The following is a 26,981-nucleotide window of genomic DNA, read 5'->3' on the forward strand; positions in this document are numbered from 1 at the left end:
CCCCGCGCTATGTGATGCTTGTGCGGGCCGTACCCAGGCCTTTGCCACGTGGGTACGATCCGTCCCGCCATTGTTGGGGTGACGTGTGTGTGGGCGTGGTACGACTCGTACCCACGCTCTTCAGGCGTGGGTACGGGACGTACCTGTCTGGTTGTGTTGCCGGTTCGCGTGGTGACGGACTTCCGTTGTGGCGGTCGCTGGCTTATCAGGACACACCCCCACCCCCTCGTGGTGACCAGGGCATGGGAGTCAGGTATGTCCAGGCCATGTGTGACTTATGTGGTTGTTTTGTGGCCTGCCCTGGTCGTGCCACCCCCACCCCACCCCACTTTCCCCCCTCCCTTAGTTATTCTGACCTTCTGCGGCGTCTGCGTCGGTGCCTGTAGAGCAGGTGGACTGCTATGAGGGCAGGGATGACTCGTAGGTTCGGGTCCATGTCTGTCCGTCGCGTACTGGTACTCCAATCGCGTCGTCCTGTCGCGTACGGGTCCTCCTTGGTGGCGTCGTCCTGTGTGTCCGTCACGTACTGGTCCTCCTTGTTCGCGTCGTCGTCTGTCCGTCGCGTACTGGTGGTCCTTGTTCGCGTCGTCCTGATTTCCCGGCAGTTTTTGGCTGCCGCAAAATATTCACCGTGCGGGGTGACGTCGGTGCGAATCGTGATTCCTGGGTCGTGAATGGCTGGCTGCGAGCGTCCCGACGTCAGGTCGGCACTTTCCCGGATAGCATTGGTAGGTGTTTTTTTGTTCGGTCGGACTTTTTTACGAATCGTACGGTCATGGTGTACCCGTGCGATTCGTAATTCCTTGTTTGTAGAAATTGACGACCGGGTACGCGTCGGACGGAGAATATGCTCCGTCCGACGGTTCGTACCCGGTTTTTGCCGGATCGTGATCGGCACCTAACTTGGGAGACTGTGTCACACATAACGTAGAGTCAACTGAAAATATTTGTCAAATTCAGCTCCTGTATCGAAATCAAGACAATAAGGTCTTGTAAAAGAGTGAACTGATTTCTGCATGGGCATCTTATATGTTTCTCAGTAAGGATGTAGTCACTTTCTGTTCTCCCTTATTCAACTGCTGCTCTCATTTTGTTGCTGAAGCGCTTTATTTGTGACAAGTGCTTCTCACATCAATAACTCCTCATGGTGGTTGGCCTTGTCTCTGGTACAACGTGTAATACAGGGGAGTTACATTCTAAACAAGCATTGGCAAAACCAATAGGTCTCAGCAATGCTAGAGCTATTGGCGTTGTCAATGTCTTATGAGCCATATTGTATAGCAGCACATATGCTGTTCAGCATGACTGAAAGTAATGGAAAAAGGCCCAGAGTATCATTCCAGCTAGAAAGGTAGGATATATTAAAGTGGCTGCCCAATAAATAGTAAATAATGCGCAACGCGGGTCGGGTGGGTGGGAGGGTAAAGGAGTGACTGAAAACATGAGCACTCATGTGGAGTGCTTGAACACAACTGAGAAAGAAGCTCAAAAAATGGGAGCAGTGGATGGACACAAGTACTTCGTCCATGCTCATGGGAAAAGCCAAAAATAAGAAGAGGCATGACGCTTTCACCCCATGAAAATGGGGATAAAGGAAATGAAAGCAACGGTGAAGCTAACAAATGGTAAGCTAGGGGCAGGCTGTAAACAACATGTCTCGAAGAAACTCTCTAGCTGAGACTAAAAAAGGTCCGAAGTGGTAATTCTTCTTTCACAGACATCCTTTGCCACAGTCTCTCGTTCCCTCCTCCCGACCCAAATTGAAAGGACACTGGCTACTATTTTTAAGCGCAATTCAATCTGTTGTAAAGGTGCTTTCAGTGAGGAACTGGTGTGTCCGAATGAGTTCATGTCCCACCTCATCCTATTGCACTTTAACCATGGTGTTTCCATTTACTACGACTGTCGTTAAGATGTCACAAATCTCTTCAAATCAAAGCTATCATATTCAGACCTTCGCTGTCCCAGAATCATTCAATGACTGGAACAGTGAATGTTTCCTGAAATACCTTACCGCAAAGTATCACAAGTAAGCCGACTCTCCTCACTTTCGGGATGCTTTTAAAAACCCAACTATTCATCTCTTCTTGAACTACTTATCCGCCCCTCTCCCAGTCTTCACAAGTAGTTCAGACAAATTAATTTCCTATGTAGTGTTTAAGCGGTTGCATCCCACCACTGCTATGCAAATTATCTGCAATAGCTTCTGATAATTCTCTTACTTGTTTGGTATTCCTCTCAATGATCCCACCTCTCACGACTTCCAGGTTTTCCTTTCCTAATGTTTTTATCTTGTAAAGTGAAATGTTTGCGTTTTACGTAAAGCAACCTAATAGTTCTCGGTGCTGGAGTAACGTATAATTCTTCCAAGTAACTAGAATTTCGTCCCTACTAGATTTTGGTCCATGGATAGCTGCTTTAGATTTGTTGGCAGCACCTAGCTACTCTACCTTGTAAATGCTCCCTTGCATGCTCTTTAGGTAACTCTATTCCAGGTATGAAGAATGGAATATTCTGCTCTAATGCTAATATCACAATTATTTACCTAAAATGGCGTCCTATGACTATATTATGAAATTATTTTTGTAAAGTGCAACATTCATCTTCTTTTCCTGCCGCCAGTGACAGCACAATTCCATAAGCCTGCAGAAGGGGGAAAAACAACAAAAGAAATGGCACTCGTAGGGCACAATTAACAATTAAAATGCCTTTGTGTCTTGCTAAAACGCAGGTAGTGAGAAGATCCCAGACATCCATTGGAAGCTTACTCCAGGCTTTTGCGGTAGCCACAGAAAAGTCCTGTTGCCAAAAGTTAGTCTCATTCTCATGGATTTTCAGCAAGCATTGTTTAGCAGATCACAAGGTATGCTGTGACCCATAGAGAGAACATTTGGCCATCATAAAATGGAGGGAGGTTGGATTGGTTGCTAGTGGCCAATAACAAGAGACAACTCCTACTCTGAGAGGCAGCCAGTGCAAAGAATTCAAAATTGTGATAATATTATCGTTTCTAGTACCGGTAATCCAACTCGCTGCCGCACTCTGAACCCTTTGGAGCCCCTCTGAGGTAATATCCTTAAACCAAAGCAATATGTCAGATTCGGGTGTGTCAGGTGGTCTTATTGGAGGAATTGATGTAGATTCCTGCGCGTGGGCCTTATTTGATCGTTTGTTATTTAATAAAAAAAAGTACATTAGTGTTGTGAAGGAGGAACAGAGGTTTGTAGAGCTGTTCATAACTTTACTTCCATTACTCTAAAAAGTTCTTTGACTAGGTTTGGGGCCTGAGAAATCCGGGTAATGGAATAATCTTTTGTCAGATTTAAGCTCATCCTTGTACATTGCAAACTTAGTTTTATATTGTGTTTTGCTCTCAGTAAAATATTTCTGCCACCATCTCCGTTCCAGCTGGCAAACCTTTAATTTGAGGTTGGCAAGTTATGCAGAGAATCACGCGTTGCGCCAGTGATGGTCACCCAAAGGACAGCTGCAAGAGTTAATTGATATAGGAGCCTTTATCAGGTTAATTGGACATTTGCTAGAAGCTAAAAGTGATTTATCAGGAGATGACCTTTAACGGCACTGGTTTCTTTTAAAAGCGTGAAGAATTATCAGGACGGGTTGCTGTAAATCCAGATCTTTCCAGTTCCTTTCTGAGACCGAGCTTTACCATCTCTCTTCTCCTGAGATTAGTGATTTACTGTAGAAAGGGACTGCCTGGTGGTTTGACCAAATCAAAGTAGCCCAGCCCATGTCCAGAGAGAGGGTGCTGGAGCTGAAAGATGGTGTTCAATAGATGATCTGAACAGTGTGTGGGTTTGTGATTACTCAAATTTAAAATTAAAAGGCTGCAGGGTCATTTAAGAAGGTCAAGACAATGCCTGCCGGAGATCCCAGCCACAAGGTAACATTTTCTAAAACTAACACCGAGCCAGATGTACTTACCGACAGGACGCAAATAGCTTAGCCAACGTTTTTCTACCTGTATGCAATTTCACGATGGTACCTGTGTACTAGTACGTCATATTCAGGACCATAGCTTCGTGGGGGGGGGGTTGTTTGGGGGTGGTATACCCCCAAATAAATGTCTTTTCTGGCAAAACGTTTGGGTACAGAAGCTTTCGTTTGGGTATGGTGAGGTGTCTTTTGGATTTTACCAAGAATTTGTACATAAACACAGACAAAAACGAACACATACTCTCTCTGCATTCAAAGTCCTAAAAAGTTGGTTATTTTAGTAAGTATTGTGTTTTCTCACACTTAGTACCCCTTCCTATATGCACTTCTCTACCATTCCACAGCCTCTTTAGCCCCTCTTCCGTGCCCTGCTTGTCGTATAATGTTTTTTACCATTATATGACAGTGTGATTGTTGGGAAATCTGAAGTGCACCCCCCACCATCTCAGTGGCGGCTGCTGCTTAACAGGGGTGGCGGGCAGAAGGAGTGGGAGATAAAAAAAATCACTAACCTGCAGGCTGTCCACCACCTCCCTGTCCTCTTCGGTCAGCAACACAGAGGAAACATGAAGCACACAGGCTCCCCTAGCCAGTCATGATGCTGCTGTCATCAGCATGACAGCAGCGTCGTGATTGGTCTGAGCGCTGTGGTTTGGCGCACAGAGAGGGACTATGAGCCTGTGCATGTTCTCCACTCAGGCTGCGCAATACAACTGGTGGAGAACCTGAAAAGTGTGCATGACTGTTTGTCCTTCCCAAGACGGACGGCCAAACCATCATGCGCACTTAGAGTGTGCTCACCACTCAGCCCAGCCCTGCACCTAAGCAGGAACGGAAAAATAAAATGATAATAACATTGCGTTATCATTTTATTTTTCCTTTTTAAATTGCCCACAGAGCAGTGGGGTGACGCTCATCCACCTTAGCGGAGGAGCCGCCACTGCTCACTCTTACTGATCAAGCTACGCCCGATCATACTGCAACATGCCAATTCGGAGGGGGTCGAAGAACAACCTATCTAATGAACATTAATTAGGCAGACCGCTATTTGCAAACTCCTGTGAATAGCTATCAATGCAGGAATGATGGGCTGCATTCCCAAACAGTAAACTATTTTAAAGCAGCCTTGTTCTTTATAGGACCATTGCCTCCTCCCACCAAGGTCGCCCAACACAATTCTCCTAGCAGAAGCTGTCCAACAGGGTTAGCACCTCATTCGAGGTTTTGGTAAATTTTCATTGCTTTGAGACTGCAGTTGTGGTCACAAACCATTGATAATAGATAATTTTTAAAAGGCTTTTCTGAGTCGCAAAAAGTTGTTGAGGGTATTGTAAAAAAAACAAAAAAAAATGTGAAGTCACAAACTGAGTAATTTTGTGTTTTACAGAGTTTACGACCACAACATGATTTAGTACAACTGGCCTGTTGCTCCTATATGAAATAAAACACCCATCTGTTACAATATAGGGAAGCATATAAGCAGAAACTTGAGGGAGGTAAATGAGTACGAAATTCAGTGATAGGTTCGAGCACTTACGTTCAAATGCTAGAGCTTCACTGGTGAAAATTACAGACTCAAATATAAGATCCAGATCCATTTTGTGTAATGGTCGGTGCATTGTGGAGCAACAGTGACTTGTATTTAATTGAACAGTCCCTATGTTTTGGGTGTCGCGTGACATTGCTAGATTCCCAGTCTTTCCCATTCAAGACAGATCCAACTTTCTGTAGAGTTCCGCAAGACTGAAGCGCAGCTGTACAATTTCACATGCAACCCTACAACTATTATATGTCCGGAGTTAGACTTCTCCAGACTGCTATACACATAGTGTTTCATTATAGCGGCACAAGCGAGTAGGGCATAAGCGACCCTGTGAGTGTATCCCAGTGACCCAGATAACTGGCCATTGCACTTTATTTTACCATAGAACTTTAAACTTCCTACCATCCTATATAAATAAACATCTTTACACCAAGGAGTGCCTCCCATCTTCCTCTTCTCAGAGTTAGTTGACTGCATATTCCTGTTCCTGACACTACTAGAAAATTGAGATGGGGTGGAGTAGCGGGCTTTTTACGTGTCATTTTATGATAAAACAGGAAATTGTTGGCATGTGACTCTATATATGATATGCTAGTGAACCCATTTATATCAGCTAGTTACTTTTATTTCCTATCACCACTTAACCCATTCCAATTAATTTACTCTACTAATTTCTGTTGACTGTTCTTGTTGTGAGAGTTGCCTGATTTACAGTTTTCTCTTGATGCGTTTTTATTTGCTGACTTGACAGTTTTTCTTTTTTCTCATGATATGTTTCTACTGGCTTATTTGTCTAAATTTTGTTGATGGTTTCTGTTGGCTGACTGTCTTGATTTCCTGTTTTTGTTGGTGTATTCCTGTTTGCTACTTTTTCCTGACCACGCATAATACGTTTCACAGGTTCCTATTGATCAGGATGAAATGGCACTTTCTCTTGGATATGCAGCCTCCATGGACGCCACAATGCAAGATGAATCCTTCATGGTAGATGTCCAGAACTCCTCAGAAACACCCCCATCTCTGGAGACGACCATCTCAGGGCAGAGGACTAGCCAGGAAGTAGATGACACCACAAGGTCCGATATCTCAGAGAGGCCTTCTGTAGAAGACATTGAATCTGAAACCGGATCTACGGGTGCTTTGGAAACCCGGAGCTTAAAGGACCACAAGGGTGAGTATCCTGCAAATCGAGAGCTAAGCAGTTGACTTCATGAGAAGTTACATTTTGGATTTTGTACAAGCCAGTAGCCCAAGAAGCTCAAGTGCTGTAGGACTTCTCAGCCAACACAGTCTTTTTTATGTCATTGGTGCCATCTGGGTCTTTTTCTCAGCCAGGGAAAATGAAGAAAACACTAAAGGCTTGATCACAAACCCCTTCTGAATCCCATACTTTAATGTGCAGTGCATAACCAGGCGTCCTTTATGGTGTGCAATGCCTTGACCCTAGAGAACGCACACATCCAACAAGAGGAGGCCGAAAGTTGATTCCTGTCACCCAAAGGTAGTTAATTATAAATTTACACATGCTGGAGCAGGTGCCAAAGTCTGAGATGGCACAAAACAGGAAGTCTCCTGGAGGCTGGCAACACTGTAAGATGAGCGATTGTTCACTCAAAAAAGGCAACACACCTATAAAAAACTGTTTTTCTCTGACATTGCCAGACTGTAACACATCTGATTTTCCCTGCAGGGGTCACATTGTCCTTAGAACCTGTGAATATTGGGTGTTCAGTCCATGCACAGCGTTCCAAAATCGCTGTAGGGAATGGGGTCGCCAGGGCCTGATGAAGCTCAAGGAGGGGGGGCACACGGCCCCCCTCCTCCCCTTTAAATTAAAAACAGCCCTGTGGAATGGGGTTCCCAGGACCTAATGAGGTTTGTGGAGGGAGGCCGCACAGCCTTAACCCCTTTAAAAAAAAAAACGGTCCTGAGGGAAGGGGACTCCAGGTCAAAATAGGATCAGGGTGGGGGGCTGTGCACCCTCTCCCTTTATTACTCTGCCCCGGGTGATGGAGTCCCTGGGCCCTAATAAGGCCCGGGAGAGAGGTGGGGACAAGTGGCCCCCTCCTCTTTAAAATAAGGGATGGTCCCTGGGCACGGAGTTCCCGGTGCCTAATAAGGCTCGGGAAGGCGGGGGGGCCATGTGGCCCCTTCCATTTTTGTTATTATATTTGGCACTGGAGGATTGGGTCCCTGGGGCCCAAGAAGACTCTGTGATGGTCTGCACGTCCCCCTTTACTGTTTAATTGTATTTAGCCCTGGGGGATGGGATCCCCGTCGCCCAAAGACCAATCCTACACCGCGTGGCAAAAGCTCAACCCACCACTGCGTCTCGCCGAAGGCCATGTGTGGCGTATGGTCAGCTGCCTGTGGCGAAACCCCCGCCCCAAAGGGCTGAAGTCCTTGCAGCATGGGGTTGGCTGCCTTAGAGGGAGTTGGTCTTTGGCCAGGCCCCCTGGATGTGCGAAGCGTGGAGTTGGCTGCATGCAGGAGTTGGGTGCAGGGCCCCTGCCGTGCGTAAACAAAGGCCATGCACAGCATGGGGTTGGCTGCCTTTGGGGGAGGTTGGCCACAGGGCCTGGCTGAAAGCTAGGCCTTGTGGCCAATCCCACATCACACACGGCCCAAGGCCATTTGAAGCGTGGGGTTAGTTGCATGCGGGCTGTTTGATCGCAGGGTCTGGCCACAGGCGAATCCCTGAAGCCATCCCCCCTGCCGAGCACAGCCTAAGACCATGTGCAGCAGAAGGTTGGATTTACATACTGTAATGAAATATTACTTTACGTTAAAAAAAAAAACATAGAAACTTGCCATGTACTGCTAATTTCCCCACATATTACCTCATTCTAGACATCTTCTATGACATCATTGAAAATATGTCTGCAACATTTGTAACAAAATTATTGATGACAAAACTGCATGGCGGGGCGTGAGTTATAGTTACTTGAGCAAACTATAACTGGTGGATTTCTGTGCTTTTTAGAGTTGAAAACATTACATTGCTACTGAACATTTCACACCTCACTATAACGTTACTTTAACCTTTGTTTTTTTAGTAAAATTAAAGTACATATGTATATATATATGTGTGTGTGTATATATATATATGTGTGTGTATACATATATATTCTCAGTACCTGCTTAGCCTCATGTCCTGGACTTATCTTAACTTTTATCTTTTGTTTTCTGCTGCAGTTGGTTTCCTGCGGAGCGGGACAAAGCTCCTTTTCCGGAGACGGAAGCGCCAGAAGGAAGCTGGCCTTAGCCAGTCACACGATGACCTCCCCAATGCCATCACCTGCTCTGACACGAGGAAAAAATCTGGCAGCTTCTCACGGCGCCTTATTAAGCGTTTTTCTTTCAAGTCCAAGCCAAAGGCTTGCGCCAATGGGAGCATGGCGGACAGCGAAGACTGACTTGAATTGCAGTCAGGCAAATAGCAAAGACTGACATGATTGGAATTGCAGCCCGGCAGACCACAAGTAAGGACAGACTGGACTCGATAGGCCTGCAGGTTATGAGCAGAGATGGCACCTGAATAGTAGCAGACAGACAGAACTTCTTCGTTCCAGTAATGCTGTCCCACTAAACACTGCAGCTTAAGCTCCTCTGTGAAATACTCTCACCTAGGAGGCACGGAGCTTCCCTAGCGCTTTTCAGCTTTTTACTGTGGGATGGACTCCATGTTGCCTTGATGCAGGATGGACTCCCTGGATTGAAATGAGTTGATGGTTTGACACATGTATCATGAGTGGTTTTTCATATCCCGAAGGGCCCTTGCTATGGTTTCATTGTCTGCATGTTGGTTCTGCAACTGATATGAATCCCAGAAAGCCCCACTTGAGTTTGTGAACTAAGAACCCTCATATTCCCGTAGTTCTCTGTCACTTAAGAAGTCATCGTAGCCATATAATATATAGTTCCTCTATCTTTCAAACATTGCCCCAAACCCTTAAAAGAAGCAAGCGGGCCAGACGCCACAAATAAGTAGGGTGGTGATCAACATAGAAAAGGCCAGTTGCTAAAGACGTTCTGCTTCTACCAGATGACTAGTATGGGGTGTGTTTCCAAGTTGCCCGCACTTTAATGAAATTTTTGTATGCTGGGTTTATAAGCGTGTTTGTGGTGTGCAGCTGCTCCCAAGAGGAGTATCCTCCCTTACATTAGGCTTTAATATTACCTTTATAGGGTACCCTACGTCCTTAAATGTTCAGCTTCTTTTCCCCATCATCTTTACACCCCACTCCCAATTTCACCCCAGACATTCAACATTTCCTTCAAAGCTTATCCCCTACATTGGACGCTGAACATCCATCTTTGCTGCTCATTTGGCATTACCTCCACATCTCCTTCTCTTGGACTTTCAGCATCCCTCTGTCGCAGACTTTCAGGATAGTCTTCAGTGGTTAGCCATCATGATCCACCCTGCATGCTTAATTGAGCTTTGTCATCTGAGGCCTCTCTACCTCCTGCAAGTTCCTTCTCTTTAAGGCGAGTACCAGAGCAAGTACCTCAGCCTCAAACAAAGAAGCCCAGTGGAGTCACAAAGTTACCCATGGCCATGCGTGCCACCTACTCCATTATATTGCCTTGAAGAATTTTTTGCTTCATAACAGGATAGGTGAAGGGTGTCTGCTTTCAGAGAGCAGTCTGTGAACTTACAGATGTCTCAACTTTGAATGGTTTTCACAGGAATGAAATTGATGTGACCAGCTACGTGTTGGAATGAAGAATTCAGAGACCTTGTCTGTGCACGATCACCGTCCGCAATGAAAAACATACGTTTTCGAGTGTCCTGACAACGGAAAGTTCTCCGCATTACCCTCATTAACAAGTTGTTACATGCCTCTAGATTTGGCTGATGCATCCAAAGACTGAAACTCTATACTGTGTAGGTCTACACCCCAGGAATCCATGCTAATTTGATAATAGCAAAGACTGTTGACCTTCCTGAGACATGGTCCGATTAACATTACAAAATCGTTCTCCTGGCCGTGCCCATAGGTTTGTCAATGCTATGTGGTAGATTAGTTCCAGAGTTAATGCCCAGCTTGGTCAGACCACGCTGAAAAACATATTTGCTTCAGGTTATTACGCTGCACCATTTTTGGCTGTTGCAACATTCTATCTGTGTAGTTTCCATGCACTGAATTTACCAGAACAGATGTAGGATGAGTATTGGGAGGTTGAAGTATATCCAGACAAGATACCAGAGTAACACGAGTTCTCGTACTCCTTCGTCATCCCTTCCTTTATACAGAATAATTACTAACCAGTCTGCTGCATGGCTACTTACATGTGTTATCCACATAATTCTAAATAAAAAAAATAACTGGGCAACAAACCAGAAAATATACACATTGATAGATAGATATCTGATAGAGACATCTATCGACAGATTCCTTACCTTTGAATTTCCCAGGCGTCAGATGGATCCAGAAGATTTATTTTCGAGCAATGCCCCTGCATGCCGGCAGGTATCATCGGTCAGCTCCGCTTGATGTCGTTGGCATCGGCTGCACCATTGTGACATCCGTGTCACCTATTTAGGCACCACCTCGGCGTGCTGACATCAGTTCCTTTCTTTCCGCATCAGCCAGCGCAGATCCATGAAGAGAGCTACCCTCTATCACTTTTTGACAGGCTTTTTTTGATGTTATGTCGACCCCTTTTTCTGATGTGTAAGTTTTTTCTCCTGTCCAAAAAGACTTCTGATTTCAAACCACCGCACCATGTTGGTGACTGACCCACACCTGGTTTGTCTCTGGTGCCTGGAGCGCAACCATTTCTCGAAGTCGTGCTCCAACTACTGGGCCATGGCTCTGAGAGGTTTTTGGGAGCGGTCCATCAAGCTGCTTGCGGCCCGGTGCTCAGCACCATGTTGTTCTCCTTAGAGGTCTCCTTCATGGTCTGGTCGAGAAGAAGGGCTGGGCACCACTCCAGGAGTCCTGAGTCTTCGTCCTCCCACTTGAAGTCATCGATTCGGTCAGGCAAAAAGCACAAAACAAGATAAGAAGTCGAAGCGTGCTTCGACTTCTCCCCATCTGTCAGCCAACGCAATGGAGGAGTCTCAGTGTTCTAGGCTTCGTTCCTCTTAACCTGCGCCTGGGTCGGCTCCGAGCTTCCCTGCCATCCCAGGAGCCGCCCAGCTGAAAGAATTTTATGACGCCATGTGCCTCATATAAGGGTGGCCTGACCCTACAAGTGCGCCTTCGGGCCCGGAGGCTCAGAGAAGGCTCCATCGGGTTCTGCACCTGCAGCTCCAGCCCTGGCTCTGATGACTCCCCCCCCCCATGGATCTGGTGATGGATCCTAACTGACTCGTACTATTGCGACCTTCCTCGGCTCTGGCCGTGACTCCCACTGACACCAGTCCTATTCTCATCTTCCACAACCAGGATCGGCACTTACCTACGCCGATACTGGCGCCGACAGAAACCTAGGGCTAGGAATGGAGGAAGATTGGGAGGGGTCGCTGGACCCTTTACAAGACCAGCCTTATCAAGACATGGACTGGTACGAATGAGAAATTGGGCAAGGCCAGCGGACTGGATACCTTTCCAGATTTTGGCCTGCTTTCCCCCCATACCATGACTATGGAGGAGGGAGCATCATACACTATGGTGGTGCAAAGAGCAGATGAGGTCCTGGACCTTCAGCTCCCTTCCGTGACAGTCATGACGAATACCTTGACAGAGGTCCTGCAGCCAGGTGTTTACTCAGAACCGTGGCTGCTCTTAAACAAGGCCTTAACTGATGTCCTACTGGGAATCTGGTCCAATCCCTGCACAGGGCTCCTGTGAATTGGACTATCACCTGCCTCCATCATCCTGCACCGGGTGACCCAAATTTACTTACCAACCACCCTACCCCGAGAGTTTCGTGGTCCAAGCCTCTACCTCCCGTGGCATGTTCCCTTCCACATCCCCGGACAGGAAATCCAAGAGGCTGGACAGTTATGGAGAGAAAATGTTTTCTTCCGCCAGCCTTGCATTGCCGTCAGTGAACACTGCATGTCTATTGGACCATTACTCCCACTCCCTGTAGGGAGCGGTTGCACAAGTTCTGCCACTGGTCACGAAGGAGGCCCGGGTCATCCTCTCCCAAGCAGTATTAGATGGGAGAGATGCAGCAAAGTTTGCCATTTGTTGTGGTCTCAACACGACCAACTGACTGAGCAGAGCGATTTCCTTGACGGTGGCTTTTAACACCATGCCTGGTTGAAAACTTCTGGATTTTCAGGGGATGTCTAGGCTTCTCTCATGGACATGCCCTTTGATTGCACCCATCTCTTCAGAGACAAGGGAGACATGGCGCTGGAGCGCTTTCAGGACTCAATGGCTACGGCCAAGTCTTTGGGCCTCTCAGTGGCCATATGCCCCCCATCTGCCTTTCATCTCTTTCATAGCTATGGAAGGGGCTTTCACCTGCGCAAGCCATACCCCTGCCACAAGCCTGCGCAAGTTCAGCAACCTCTGTGTGGGTGTGGCTTGTTCCAACCCCGTGGGTCAGGCATTCAGAGTTTGGGTCAGCCCTCTATCACCCGGCAGCCTCAGCCGCCAACCCTTTCTAGTACGACCCTTCCAGATCATGGGCGGCCAGTTGGTGGCAGGATCAGCCATCATCTCCACCACTGGCAGAACATCCCTTTGGACAGCTGGGTTCTCTAGATAGCCCGAAGGGGCTACTCCCGCCCCTTTGAAACTACCCCTCCCTCCATGCCTCTAACTTACTACAGGCTGACTGAGGATCACCTGACTTTGCTTCAGGACGAAGTCATGACTCACTTGGCCAAGGAAGCCATAGAGCGGGTTCCAGCGCCAGAAGTAGGCTGTGCTTGTTATTCCTGCTACTTTCTGGTCCCGAAAAAGGACAGTGGTCTTTGCCTTATCCTAGCTCTGCAAGCTCTCAAATACTTCCTCAAAAAGGAAAGTTCAAGATGCTCACTCTGGCTCAGGTCTTATCTGCCCTGGAACCAGGAAATTGGATGATAGCGTTGGCCTATTTTCACATTCCCGTCCTGCCTGCTCATCGGCGCTACCTGCAGTTTGCAGTAGGCCTCAAGCACTTTCAGTTTACCGTGCTTCCCTTTGGCCTTGCCAGCGCCCCTCGGGTGTTCACCAAGGTGATGGCGGTGATCTCCGCTCATCTGAACAGATCAGGGGTGCAAATCTTCTCCCTATCTCGTTGACTGGCTGTTGAAGGCGGGCTCGCCTCAGGCTATTGTCTCTCACCTCTAGACTATGGCGAACCTTCTGCATTCACTGGAGTTCACTATCAATGTGCCTAAGTCACACCTGACTCCCTCTCAGACGCTCCCTTTTAACAGAGCAGTTCTGGACGCATTGCATTTTCAGGCATAACCTCCCGAGTGGCGAATCTAGAATATTCAGGCTATGAGACTGATATTTCAGCCTCTGTCCTGAATTTTGGTGAGAATTACTCTGAGGCTACTGGGCCTCATGGCATCCTGTTAGTGACACATGCTAGATGGCATATGCGGGCTCTGCAGTGCGACTTTAAGTACCAGTAAGGGCAGCATCAGGGGAATCTCTCCAACATGCTTCAGATCTCGGAGGGAACTGCACAGGACCTGCGGGGGTGACTGGCCAACAACGATTGGGTCACAGGCAGACCCCTCTCCCTTCCCCCAACCAGACCACACAGTAGTGACAGATGCGTTACTTCTGCGAAGGGGCGGCCATCTTGGACAGGTGGTGATCAAAGGACTCTGGTCTCTGGTGGAATCCGTACTCCACATCAACTTGCTGAAGCTCTGAGCGATTTTTTTGGCATTGAAAACCTTTCTTCCTTCAATCAAGGGAAATCTTGTTCAAGTGTTCATGGACAACACCACTGCCATGTGGTACTGCAACATACAGGATGGGGTGGGGTGGGGTCGTGGACGGAGGCCCTGCATCTCTGGACATGGCTGGAACAGCAGGGCATATCCCTGGTGGTTAAACACCTTGCAGGTTCCCTGAACGCCAGGGTGGATTAACTCAGCCGTTGATACCTAGCGGATCATGAATGGTGTCTCCATCCGTAGGTGCCGCAAGGTCTCTTTCAACAATGGGAAGAGCCTTGGTTAGATCTGTTCGCATCTGCAGAAAATGTGCAATGTCAGCAGTTTTGTTTGCTGGAGTTTCCAAGGCGGCTCTAGCTTGGAGACGCTTTTCTTCTTGAGTGGAGCTCAGGCATCCTATATGCCTTTCCGCCTATACCACTCCTTTCCAGAGTGCTCAAGAAGATCAGGAGCGACCAGGCACAAATCATTCTTGTGGCTCCAGACTTGGCATGGAGAGTCTGGTATCTCGAGCTTCTCCAATTGAGCATCGATCCTCCGATTAGGCTGCCCCTTCAGGAGGTTCTTTTGTCGCAGCAGCAGGGGAGGGTCCTACACCCGAACATGTCAACTCTGTGCCTTCTTGCGTGGAGATTGAGTGGTGGCATTTGATCGCATTCGACTTTCCTCCCGAAGATTGCAATGTTATTTTGTCAGCCAGGCGGCCCTCCTCTAGGGCCGTGTACACCTTCTGGTGGAACACATTTGTAAATTATTGTACTGAAAGGTCTATTCATCCTCTTTCTGCTTCTCTCTCTCAAGTTTTGCTTATTATTTTTTCCCTTGCCCAGCAGTGCTCTGCACTAGGCACTCTCAAAAGGTACCTTTCAACCCTGTCTGCCTTCCTGAGGCTGCCAGACCAACCCTCATTATTTAAATCTCCGATTGTAAATAGATTCCTCAAGGGCCTTGTACACATGTCCCCACCTTCCCCTTTCATTATGCCTCGGTGGGACCTTAATTTTGTTCTTACCTTCCTGACATGTGCTGCTTTCGAACCTCTGCACACTTGCCCCCTCTGGCTGCTTACCATCAAAACAGCCTTTTCAGTGTCAATCACATCTGCCTGGAGGGTGAGCGAATTGCAGCGTCATCATCCAGGCCTCCTTACCTGACAATATTTCCTGACAAATTGGTGCTTCACACTAGTGGTAACACCATTCCATGCGGGGCAAATTTTACACCATGCCCACTTTCTACGCTTCTCCTCACCCCTCTAAAAAAGAGGAGTGACCTGTCAGGGCCCAAAAAGAGCGTTGTTGTTCTACCTTGACTTTACTAAAGAGTTCTTGGTGGACGACCAACTCTTCGTGAGGTACGTGAGAGCGAAGAAAGGTCCTGCTGTGCAGAAGAGGACTATCTCACAATGGGTCATTCTCTGCATGCCCAAAAAGTAGCCTCCTGAAGGCTTAAGTGCTCACTCCGTCAGAGTTATGGCTGCTACGACGACGTTTCAACATGGGGTTCCAATCCTCAACATTTATCAGGTAGCAAAGTGGGCATCCCTGCACACATTTACCAAGCACTACTACCTGGACAGTCAAGTCCACAGGGACAGCTTTTTTGGCCGCTCTCTCCTGCTGGATTTCCTGGTCTAAACTTGTCTGCAGTCCCTCCTCCAGGGATAGTATTGCTTGGGTATCTATTCAAAAGTAAGGAATCTGTGGTTAGATGCTTCTATCAGATGGACAAGTTACTCTTTATCTGGTAGAGACATGATCTAGCCGCAGATTCCTTGCCAATCCACAGTGGCGGCTCCAAGCGTCGTGCCACTGCTTTTTTGCAGTGAAACAAAGGGAAACTAAAATGATAATTTGTGTTATTATCATTTTATTTTATCCTACTTACGCAGCTTGGTGTGAGGGAGCAGGGGTAGGAGAAGAGTGGTAGGCAGAACCCTCCTAAGTGCGCAATGACTTCTTGGCCTGCCCTCTCTGGCCGCCCAAAACAGTCTTATGCACTTTGCATGTTCTCCATGCAGGCTGCATCGCAGCTTACGTGGAGAACATGCCTAGGCCTCCATTCAGTGTCTGAGTGCCGAAAAACAGCTCTCAGACCAATCACAATGCTGCTAATGCAGTGTTGTGATTGGCTGACTGGGAGCCTGGGTGTGCTTCCTGTGGCCAAGCAAGAGAGGACTACAGGGGAGAAGTGCGGCAAGGAAGCGGCAAAAAAGTACGGATTTGAATAAAAAAAATTATACCTGCTTCCCTTATGCTTCCTTCTGCCCCCACCCCCGCCCCTACCTCTGATCCGTGCCGGCCACTGCTGCCGATCCACCCATCCTCCCGGCACTTTGGACAGGTTTCTATTGTCAGGGCTGATCCTTTTCAGGGCTCCAGATGTTAAGAAACACACCAATATCCGTGCACTTCATGGCTCCGCGCGTCTGGTGTGGAATGTCGTGAAAAGTAACTGACAGCGTGCCGAGGTGGTGCCTATATAGGTGATGCAGATGTCACAATGACACAAACGACACTGACTAAATCAGTGCGGATCTGACTGACGTGCAGAGGTATTGCTCGAAGAAAAATCGTCCAGATCCACTCTGATGCCTGAGAAATTCAGAGGTAAGGACTCTGCAGCTAGATCATATCTCTGCCAGATAAGGCATTACTGAAGGTAAGTAACATGTCCATATATATCAGAGCTCTTCTTTCCCACCCTCTTGTGTGGATCTACGCGCCTCTTCTGCTCCAGTCATTTCAGAAAATAAAATATAAATGCTGTAATGTTGTAAAAAAGGGAAATGGGTACCTCTTCCAGATGAAAGTACAGGTGAGAAGCTTTAAGATAAGTTGATGGATAGTGGTGTCATGACTCATGCCTCTAGGCCAAGAGTTGTCTGGGTCACAAGTATGACATCCTACATATATAATTTAACGAACATTCTGTGGACCTGATAAAGGGGACCTCTGTCTCGAAGCCAAGCCTCTGTGCCTGGGCCATGATTGTGCTGCCCACCAATGGCAGAATCCACTCTAAAATACCTGGCTTATTGTACTTTTTCTAACCCATATTTATTGTATTTGTAATCAACATTGTTGAATCGTACTGTCAATCATGTAACTGGGATCAACAGACCATGCCATTTTGTTTCATTGCCCACATGTATGGCCCCTCAAATTAACAGAAAGTGTATTATTCTAAGACTGTTACTCTGTAGGACAGTCATTGAAATTAGATTAATGGCAAATACAGGCTGTACAAGATCTGCTGCGAAAATAAGCAGGCAGAATTTATGAAGAGTGGGGAATGGCACAGGTGCTGCCTTTACAAAGCCTCCTGTGAATTGGCTGTACAAGTAGCATCCTTCTCCAGGTATCTCACTCCCTCTTCATGATTTCTGAGATGTCTTTAAACTATTATTTTCAGCACTCGTGCTTACTGTAGCCGGAGTGGCTACTTTGATCTAATTTAAGATGCAATAGTGCTGCTGCAATATCATAACATCAGTGAAGTGCTGTGAGTCAAGCAGAATTTGAGTAGTCCAAGGTTATCTTTGAAATTACAGAGCTGGCTTTGATTTCTTTCCATTGAGTAACATTTAACAATTGTTCTGGTGATGCATTAATATAATGTAAATAGAGATTTGTATTTATATTTCTCAAGTTTTTAGTTCTTCTTTTCCACCATGATTTCCCGGATCAAAATGGATTCTATGATAATGACACTGTTGAAAAGACTGATGGATTCTAAAAGTTGTTTATTTTCTGCATCCCCAGAACACCTTTTTCTCAGACACGGTACAACGCTTCCCCCATTGAGGAAGTTAGCAACAGCAGCTTCTTTCTTGCAATGTAGCAGATTTCTCTTCCTGGAATCTGGTGCTACCTGGCCCTTTATCATTTCAGTGAGCTTAAACACGCCATTGAAACCTTGTGTGCCTCCTGTGGTATTTTCCACGACAAAGCACATAGTAATTTAGGAATAGGGACATTCTAGCAGAAATATATTCCTTAGAAATGACGGAGGCAGTGCAGGGTGGGAAGCTAGAGAACAATGTTTTAAACAGGAGAAATTTCTCACTGTATGAAATGCTCATGTGCAATCTTGCACCTGAATTCCACTGTACTGGTAAATATGCACCCTGTGCGGATAGAGAACATAACTAGTTGTAAAAAGTATACCTCAAAATACATTCATATAACAATCCTAACTCTGAAATAGTTTCCCTTTTGTAAAAATTAAAACTAGTGTTGGTGATTTGAATTTCTGACGGGATTGATGTGCCTTGCTAGTACACAATCTATTGAACGGTCAGCCAATTAAAAGAATGGAAAGGTGTCATTGCCTACAGAAAAAAGTGCTGGTTTCAGTTAGTTGGTGTTGAGCATAAGTGAGATGCTTGTGGTTGGAGCGTGGGATGTCTACTTTTTGAAGAGGCAACTTGAAAATTGACAACACGTTTGAATGATGGGGTGTCTGTTCGTTTTTTTTGGAATCGTTTTCTCATTAGAAGGAAGAGCCTCTGTGCATGAATTTAGAATGGCCCTGCTCTTTAGAAGATTACATGTTATAGACTTGTTGAACCTGAGTGGTCATTGCAAATGGAACTGTATTGACAACATACATAAAGAATCAATTAGTTCACTGCTGAAGGGCGAAGTCTTGAGCGGGCACTTTGGCAATATGTCAGCACAATTTAAAGGAGATTTGCTGAATTTATGTTGATGGGAACAACGATTTTTGGTAAGTTTGTTCTAGGACTCCAAATCCTTTGGAGTAGAGTTTGCTTTTTTATGATTGTGCTCTTCATAAAAGTGTAAGATGACATCTTATTAGTAAAGTGTCATGTTGGAAAAATTATTTCAAGAAAAAATTCATTATAAAACATGTATATTGCTATATTGGAGACATAGTGTCATGTAGCTGGATGTTTGAATTTTATCACAAGAACATATCCTGAAAACTGAATGAGTCCTCGGAAGATAGAGTTGTTATATGACGTGTGTGATCATAGGAAGAAATGGACTATTTGAAAGCAATTATGGGTATCTTCTAGTTGCCTTGGCTTTGAAACCTGCAGTAATGCCATATTCACCTCTTATTACTCACCCCTCTAGTTGTTGTTGGCCAGAAAGATCCCGCTAGAATAGATCATTATTCTTTTTTTTTGGGGGGGGGGGGACTTTGCAATGTTCCTGGTGGAAGGCTTTGCCAGTATCCCTCAATGTGACTTACATAAGAAGCTGTTTGTTTCGGGTACAGCTCTCCCTATAGACAGGACTCTTCAGGTTATAAAAATGGGGTGGCTTAGGATAGACATGGCATGCCGTGCACTTGTCAAGCCATTACCGCGATAGGCCATCATGTATGATCATGCTAAATGGTTATTGTGTGCGTCTCTGCATTTCATTAATGACCCATTGGGGCTAAATTTAAAGGCCCCTGCAGGGTATGGCTGCTACACATAAAATGGTACAAGCGAGCAGGGCGTTGCTGCTGAAACAGGGTGGTGTACATACCGATCTCCTTCAGGATGCCTTTACTACTCAGAACATTAGTGGGAGCTCCACTCATGCACTAATCTGCAATCCCTTTTGTACCTCAGTAGCACTGAAAGCGTAAGGTACACGTTAGCCTTGTACCGGTGCCTCACTTTTTTGCAAAACCCTCTTTTTCGCACTTGTCGTCCTGCTTTTTATCCCTCCTTGCATGGACGTTGAACTCCGCAGAGCCGCTCACTGCCTCCCACAAACCCCTGTGGATTTTCCCAGTTGCCTTTGAACCCGTGAACACTTTGAGCCATGAGATTGTTTAGGAAGATTTGGGGTTCTCCTTGCTCGATGGAGTTCTTGAATCGAGTTACTATTTATTTAAGGAACGTAAATGATTTTAAAAAAGTCTGCACTTTTGTAAATGCGGTAAGGAGTTTTTTCCCTCGGACTGTGTGATATGATCTGAAGATGTTAACTTATTACAATAAAAGCTGTGATATTTAAGAACTCCTCTGGTTTCCCTGCTTTTGTGTGTTTGGTTGCAGCGGGGATGCTGTTGGCTATATATGTGTGCACAGCCCCCATGGCAAGAGTCAATCAATGTGCTGCTTTGCTTTTTCCACTCGTCGCCAGTGTTACGATCAAGATACAATGAAGGTGGCTACTCGTAGGTTATAAAAGTAGGTTATTTAGCTTAGTTGTAGGTCACTGAAAAGCCCCACCAGGAGCAGCATCTCCTGCCCTTCTCACTCCAACTGTCCACTCATCCAAGCACAAACTCTGTCAACATTCCAACCATACAATGACCTCACTCACTGGCTGAGCAGCAGGGAACATCATGACTGTGAGGAGAATGCATAAAATAGGAAGAGGCCACAACTGTTTCCCTCTCGGCATTCGTCCCACCCTCCATTGAGAGTCGATGGCTCCCAAAGACAACCGCCTTGTAGCCCCTTTAATCTCCAGGTAACTCCTGTCATAGTGACAATGCAGCCCGATGACATCACTTAATAGGTAGGCACTATGCTCTTCAAGGAGCTTTTTCCATTTGTGAACATGTAAACAAAAACTACAGAAATGTAAAAATCCACAAATCGATCGTAGCTTGGAGCACTACAACAGAGAAGAACAAGAATATTCTCTTCAAGACAGCTGATGTCCCACATTGGAACTGACCAACATTAATCGACCTTTTTACAGGGACTTCTTTCAGCTTGACCCCATGCAGTCACACAGTAAGGCCTTAATGAAGATGGCCCATTATAATTAGATTCCGCTGTGAACATCAGTTGGTCGTTGAATTTTGTTTTCACTGTTTGAAAGATAACAAAGTGAGACTGCTGCACACAACAGCGGCATAGCCCCTTCCACAAATACCCAGTGGAAGCAACATTGAAGAACCACACTTCCACCATCAACTGGAATTGCCATGAGCAGCACTCAGAGAATGAGTCTCAACCCAAACGGGGAGCCAGGTTTTATCCACATAGGCCCCCATATCTCTTGCAGGACATTTCACCACTAGGAATCAGACAATTTACAGAAAGATATAACTTAAACATGTTAAAGGAACTTTTATACAAGAGGTTTGCCAGTGGTGATTGGTGAGGGTTGCCAGCAGTGAGCAGAGGACAGCAGGAGGTCTCATCACCTTGTCGGGGGTATTAAGCACTATAAAAATGCAATTTCAATTAAATCTAGTCATCTACTCCCATCTCAGTGACTGAATTCCATACACTGGTATTGAACAATAAAGGAGTTTCTGGAAAGATAGCTGTAGTAATGTAAGACGTTAGTTTGCCTACTTTTACATCGGCAGTCATTACATCGTGAGTACCTTTACATCACAGTTTGTTACAGCTGGAGTGCCTTTACTTTGCAGGTATCTTGGTAAGTCTTATTTTTGTAGCCCCTTTAAAAACATACATAATATAAAAATATGTGTGTGTGTATATGTATATGTGTGTGTGAATATATATATATATATTACCTACTGGCGGTCGCCAGTAGGTAGTTATAGTTAGGACCACGTTTCCATAGGAAAACCTCAACATTCTATTTTGAATAACTTTGGCGCCGGTCGACGAATCCTCGCGAATTTCTCAAAATAGGTGGGGCGCTACGCTCCGCTCCTACCCTGAAAGTCTCGGGGGGATTCGTCAAGCGGGGGCTGAGATAAAAGGGGGGTCCCAAAACGCGTTTTTCCCATGCATTTTTCCATAGGACCTTTAGAACGAGCTACAGCCCGAACGGCTGAACAGAATTACTAGAAATTTGGCAGAGAGGTAGTCCCTAGGTCAAGGAAGTGCCTTTTGTAGGTTTGGTGTAAATCTGTTCAGTAGATTCTGAGAAAATAGCCTTTAAATCAATATATATATCTGAGCCCGCTTACGGTACGCTTACCGTACGCTTACCGTGCGCTTACCGTAAGCTTACGGTGGCGTGCGCGAGCGCGATTCTGATTGGCTCTTAGATCTTAGTAAACATTCGAATCGGCCGAAACCAGGAAGCGGCGTCCGCCATTTTGTCTCTCGCACTGAGTGTTGTTTATCAAACAAGATGGCCAAAAACATGTTACGGGGCTGTTTTGACAACTCCCTCCCACATAGTCATGTTGAGGGAGTCCCCAAACATCCCCCAAGAGCAAAAACGGTTTTATTTTTTTTCGGCAATTTCGCGGGGTACGCTTACCGTACGCTTACCGTACGCTTACCGTAAGCTTACCGTACGCTTACTGTAAAAAAATAAAAATAAAAAAAACACTATCCACACTTACCCCACCCCCTGTGCTTTTGGTGGCCGCAGGCCACCAAATGTGCAGGGCTTATTAATAGAGAAAAAAAACGTAATTTTGGCAACATGAAATTATAAAATCGAAATAAAAAAAACACTATCCACATTGACCTCACCCCCTGTGCTTTTGGTGGCCGAAGGCCACCAAATGTACAGGGCTTATTAAAGTTGATAAAAACCGTGCACGGAACGAACTGCGTTAAGTGGGCGCGCACGCCACAAATGGCGTAAAGTAACTTAGCATTTAAAAAACCGTACAAATTCACTGAAAAAACCATAGGTTTCACACACGTTATAGTTAGGAAATAGCATTTAAAAAACCTTGCTAATTCACTGAAAAAACCATAGGTTTCACACATGTTATAGTTAGCTGGACATTTTACTGATAAAAAACCAATGAAATTCCCCCGTTATAGTTACTGTAGGCAACTATAACTCACGCGACCGTAATCCTCTGCTGATGACATATGTGTCTTTATGAAAAAAAAATATTTGTAATATATGTATAGCTAAAATTTAATGGAAGAAGATATGGGCAAATAAGTGTCTAAATACAGTATTAGCATCAGCAGAGGATTGCGGTCGCGTGAGTTATAGTTGCCTACAGTAACTATAACGGGGGAATTTCATTGGTTTTTTATCAGTAAAATGTCCAGCTAACTATAACATGTGTGAAACCTATGGTTTTTTCAGTGAATATATATATATATATATATTCACTTTAAAAAACCATAGGTTTCACACATGTTATAGTTAGGTGGACATTTCACTCGTAAAGAACCAATGAAATTCCCACGTTATAGTTAGGTCAGATAACTATAACTGGCGGGCCCGCAATCCAGTGCTCATGACGTCATATATTTCATCACTCATGACATCATTGATGACATCATCCTTGTGATAGAGTGGCGGTCGCGCGAGTTATAGTTATCTGACCTAACTATAACGGGGGAATTTCATTGTTTTTTTACGAGTGAAATGTCCACCTAACTATAACATGTGTGAAACCTATGGTTTTTGAAAGTGAATTTGCAAGGTTTTTTAAATGCTAATTCCCAACTATAACGTGCGTGAAACCTATGGTTTTTTAAGTGAATTTGTACGGTTTTTCAAATGCAAATTTAAAAAAAAAAAAAAATTTATGGTTTTTCACGGTGTGCGCACCCCGCGATTTAAAAAAAAAAAAAAAAAAAATGTTTTTTCACCCTACGGGGCCCTTTAGGCACCCCCTGACAAAGGCTAGGGGGTCAGGAACTCTCTACCCAGCCCCCTTTTCACGTTCGCCACCTCTCTTTTTCACTCTCGCACCCACAACAAACAAAATGGCGGCCGACACTTCCTGATTTCGACCGATTCGAACGTTGACTGACATGTAACCACCAATCAGAATTACGCTCGCGCACGTTAGGGTGCGCGCACCGTGCGCGCCTATAGATATGTATGTGCTTTTAAATGCAATTTTCTCAGGAACTACTGAACAGATTGACTCCATATATGCAAAAGGCACTTCCCTGACCTGAGGACTACCTCTCTGCCAAATTTCAAGTAATTCTGTTCAGCCGTTCGGGCTGTACCTTCGACTAAAGGTCCTATGGGAAAATGCATGGGGAAAACGCGTTTTGGGACCCCCCTTTTTTCTCGGCCCCCACTTGACGAATCACCCCGAGACTTTCAGGGTAGGAGCTGAGCGGAGCGCCCCATTAGTTTTGAAAATTTCGTGAGGATTCGTCAACTGGCGCCAAAGTTATTCAAAATAGAATTTTCAGATTTCCTATGGAAACACGGTCCTAACTATAACTATCTACTGGCGACCGCCAGTAGATAATATATATATATATATATATATATATATATATATATATCCACAATCCTGTTTTGCCCGAGTTCCCCCAACAGACAGGTACGGACCACAACGTGTTTTTTTCTAGCTTCAGTGCGGTTTATTGCATAGATGTCAGCAGTTTCTTCGACAGCAAGTGCCCAGCATTACGCGTTTCGACAGTGAAACACTGTTTTGATCACATGACGTACCAAGGGCCAATCAGCAATAAATAGGAGTGAAAAAAACTGGTGTACTTCGCCCGCCTTTTCTAAAAGCATGAAGCTAGAAGAAATACTATAACAATTCAAGTTCATACAGTAGGAAAATCAAATTGAATGTTATATCGGGCAATATTATGTGCAAAATACAAAGTGAACAATAAAGTGCTAGTGCTTCAATAATAAAATCAAGTCCTCATTAATCACCAGTTATTTAAAAACCATAACTGTTAATACATTTTAAGACAAGACCGTAAGATGCTATAAAAAAAATTCTCAAAAATATTCCATCTACCAAATGTCAAAAAGGGCTAGTGCATTATTGCTATCCTTTTCAATCCAAATTGGTGCAAAATATGAGCATAGTAATAGGTAATCATGAAATTGATTGGCAGCCCTGTGGCACTAACTGGAGATACCTGGTGGGCTAGTTAGCCCCCATGGACCTTCAAGATTGTAGGGGAATTAATTCCTCAGCTTAAAACACGCCACAGGGTGCGTTTGCATAGTATTGGTGGGAGAGGGCGGGGCTTCCGGCACGATGCTGCCTTTTAAAAATATATATATTTTATAGAAGGGGGGCTGTGTGGCCCCACTCCCTTTCCTGCTTTTTTGGGCCCTGGGGACCCCATCCCCCAGGGCCTGACCTCTTTTTATTTAATTATTAAATCGGGAAGGGGGCCGCGTGGGCCCCTCTCCCGAGGCCATTTTCAGCCCCGGGGACCCCATTCCCCGGGGCATGGCCACTTTATTTTATTTTTTAATCATATTTACAAAGGGAGGGGGGCTGAGTGGCCCCCCTCCCAGGCCACTTCTAGCCCTGGGGACCCCATCCTCCGGGGCTGGCCCTCTCTGTTGGGGACCGTGGGTGGAGCCCCAATGCTCCCACAGTCCCGCCGGCTCCCCGTGTCCTGCGGGAGCCGACATTGCTTTTCCACATGGGGAGATGCTGACATGCAGCTCCCCCGTGTGGAAAAGCAATTCTGCCTTGCTTCATTGAAGCGAGAGCAGGTTTCCCTGCTCTCGCTTCAATGAAGCAAAGCGGAGTATGCAATGACAGGGCGGGAGCTGCGAGACTCCCACCCTGTCATTGCAAACAGCAGGAGCCGGCCCTAGGGTGTGGCGGTCCCCAGGGCCGTCACTGGCTCCAGGAGGGAGGCCGCGCGGCCCCCCTCCCACCATTGTCAAAGCCACGGGGAGGTGGTGGTCCCTGGGGCTTGGGGGTCCATCACGGACCCCCAAATTTGCATAATTAGAGCCCCGGGGAGGTGGCAGTCCCCGGGGCGTGTGGGGGTGCTCGAGCCCCCCACACAGGTATTTTTCAAAAAATAAGAGCCCCGGGGGGTGGCGGTCCTCGGGGCTTGGGTGGGGACTTGGAGGGCCCCCCACACATAAAAACTCAAAGCCCCGGGTGGTGGCGGTCCCTGGGGCTGTGGGGGGGGGCGTGTGCCCCCCGCAAATATTTGTGCAAAGCCCCGGGGGGTGAGGGGGATTTTTTTACATGCCCCCAGGATTAGACACACCCGGGGGCTAATTAATAACGAAGCGCGGGAGCCCGTGCTTCGTTTTTTTTTTAGTTTTTGCGGCCGGATCACGATTTAAAAAAAATAAAATGCTTTCTTTGGCCCTGGGGGTCCTTGTGGGACCCCCTAAGCAGGCCTAGGGGGTCAGGGTGTTTCTACCCTGCCCCCTTTTCTTGTTTTTTGTGTTTGCTTTCTTGTGCCTCGGTTCTACCGAGGCATAAGATGGCTGCCAACACTTCCTGGTTTGAAGTATCTGGCATATTCCAGTGGACTGGACATCTTCCCAGACCCAAGTATCTTTCCTCGCGGTCTACATGTTTTAGCCTTCCTAGAAGATAATTAGGTTTTTGTCAGGACCAGTATTTTAAGGATCCCTATGTACTGCCTAATCCTTAATAGGTCAAGAAGTGGGGAGTTACCCCTACTCACATGTCATATTCCCATTCATACCATGCATAACCTTTATACTTACGGCACAACCTGCTAAGTCATTGGTAGGTATCTGTGGAGAGATCAGGAAAATTACTACAACAATTTTTTACTTCTTATGCATCTACACAGACTGCTTGTCTCTTACTTAAACCTTCCACCAAACACTTGTGTATAGGCTACCACTGCACACGCTATAGGTGAATATACCTGCGGGCTCTTGATGAGTCTCGATACTGGCCCACTCTACCAGTTAAGCTCTGGGTCATCACTATGTCTCGCTGTACCCATATCATTAATAAGGTGGTCTTGCGCCCCTTGCACTGTCTCCAGGCACACTCCTCACTGGTATATGTAGCTCTTCACTCCTTTTCTATCGACGAGGGAGGGTCAACGTTCTTATAGTCACA

General features: G+C 46.0%; 1 protein-coding gene across 2 annotated transcripts in view; it reads left to right on the forward strand.

Moving 5' to 3' along the window:
- Positions 1–10,838, forward strand: part of C2CD2L (C2CD2 like) — a 171,528-nt gene extending 160,690 nt beyond the window's left edge. For both annotated transcript variants that reach the window (XM_085645905.1, XM_085645906.1), the window contains exons 13-14: positions 6,401–6,671; positions 8,696–10,838. In XM_085645905.1, coding sequence (XP_085502031.1) covers positions 6,401–6,671; positions 8,696–8,916 — 492 coding nt within the window. In that variant the 3' untranslated portion in view covers positions 8,917–10,838. The remainder of the gene's footprint in view (positions 1–6,400; positions 6,672–8,695) is intronic.
- Positions 10,839–26,981: the final 16,143 nt, after the last annotated feature.

Source organism: Triturus cristatus, chromosome 3_1 (genome assembly GCF_964204655.1).
Source record: "Triturus cristatus chromosome 3_1, aTriCri1.1, whole genome shotgun sequence".
Lineage (NCBI taxonomy): Eukaryota > Metazoa > Chordata > Amphibia > Caudata > Salamandridae > Triturus > Triturus cristatus.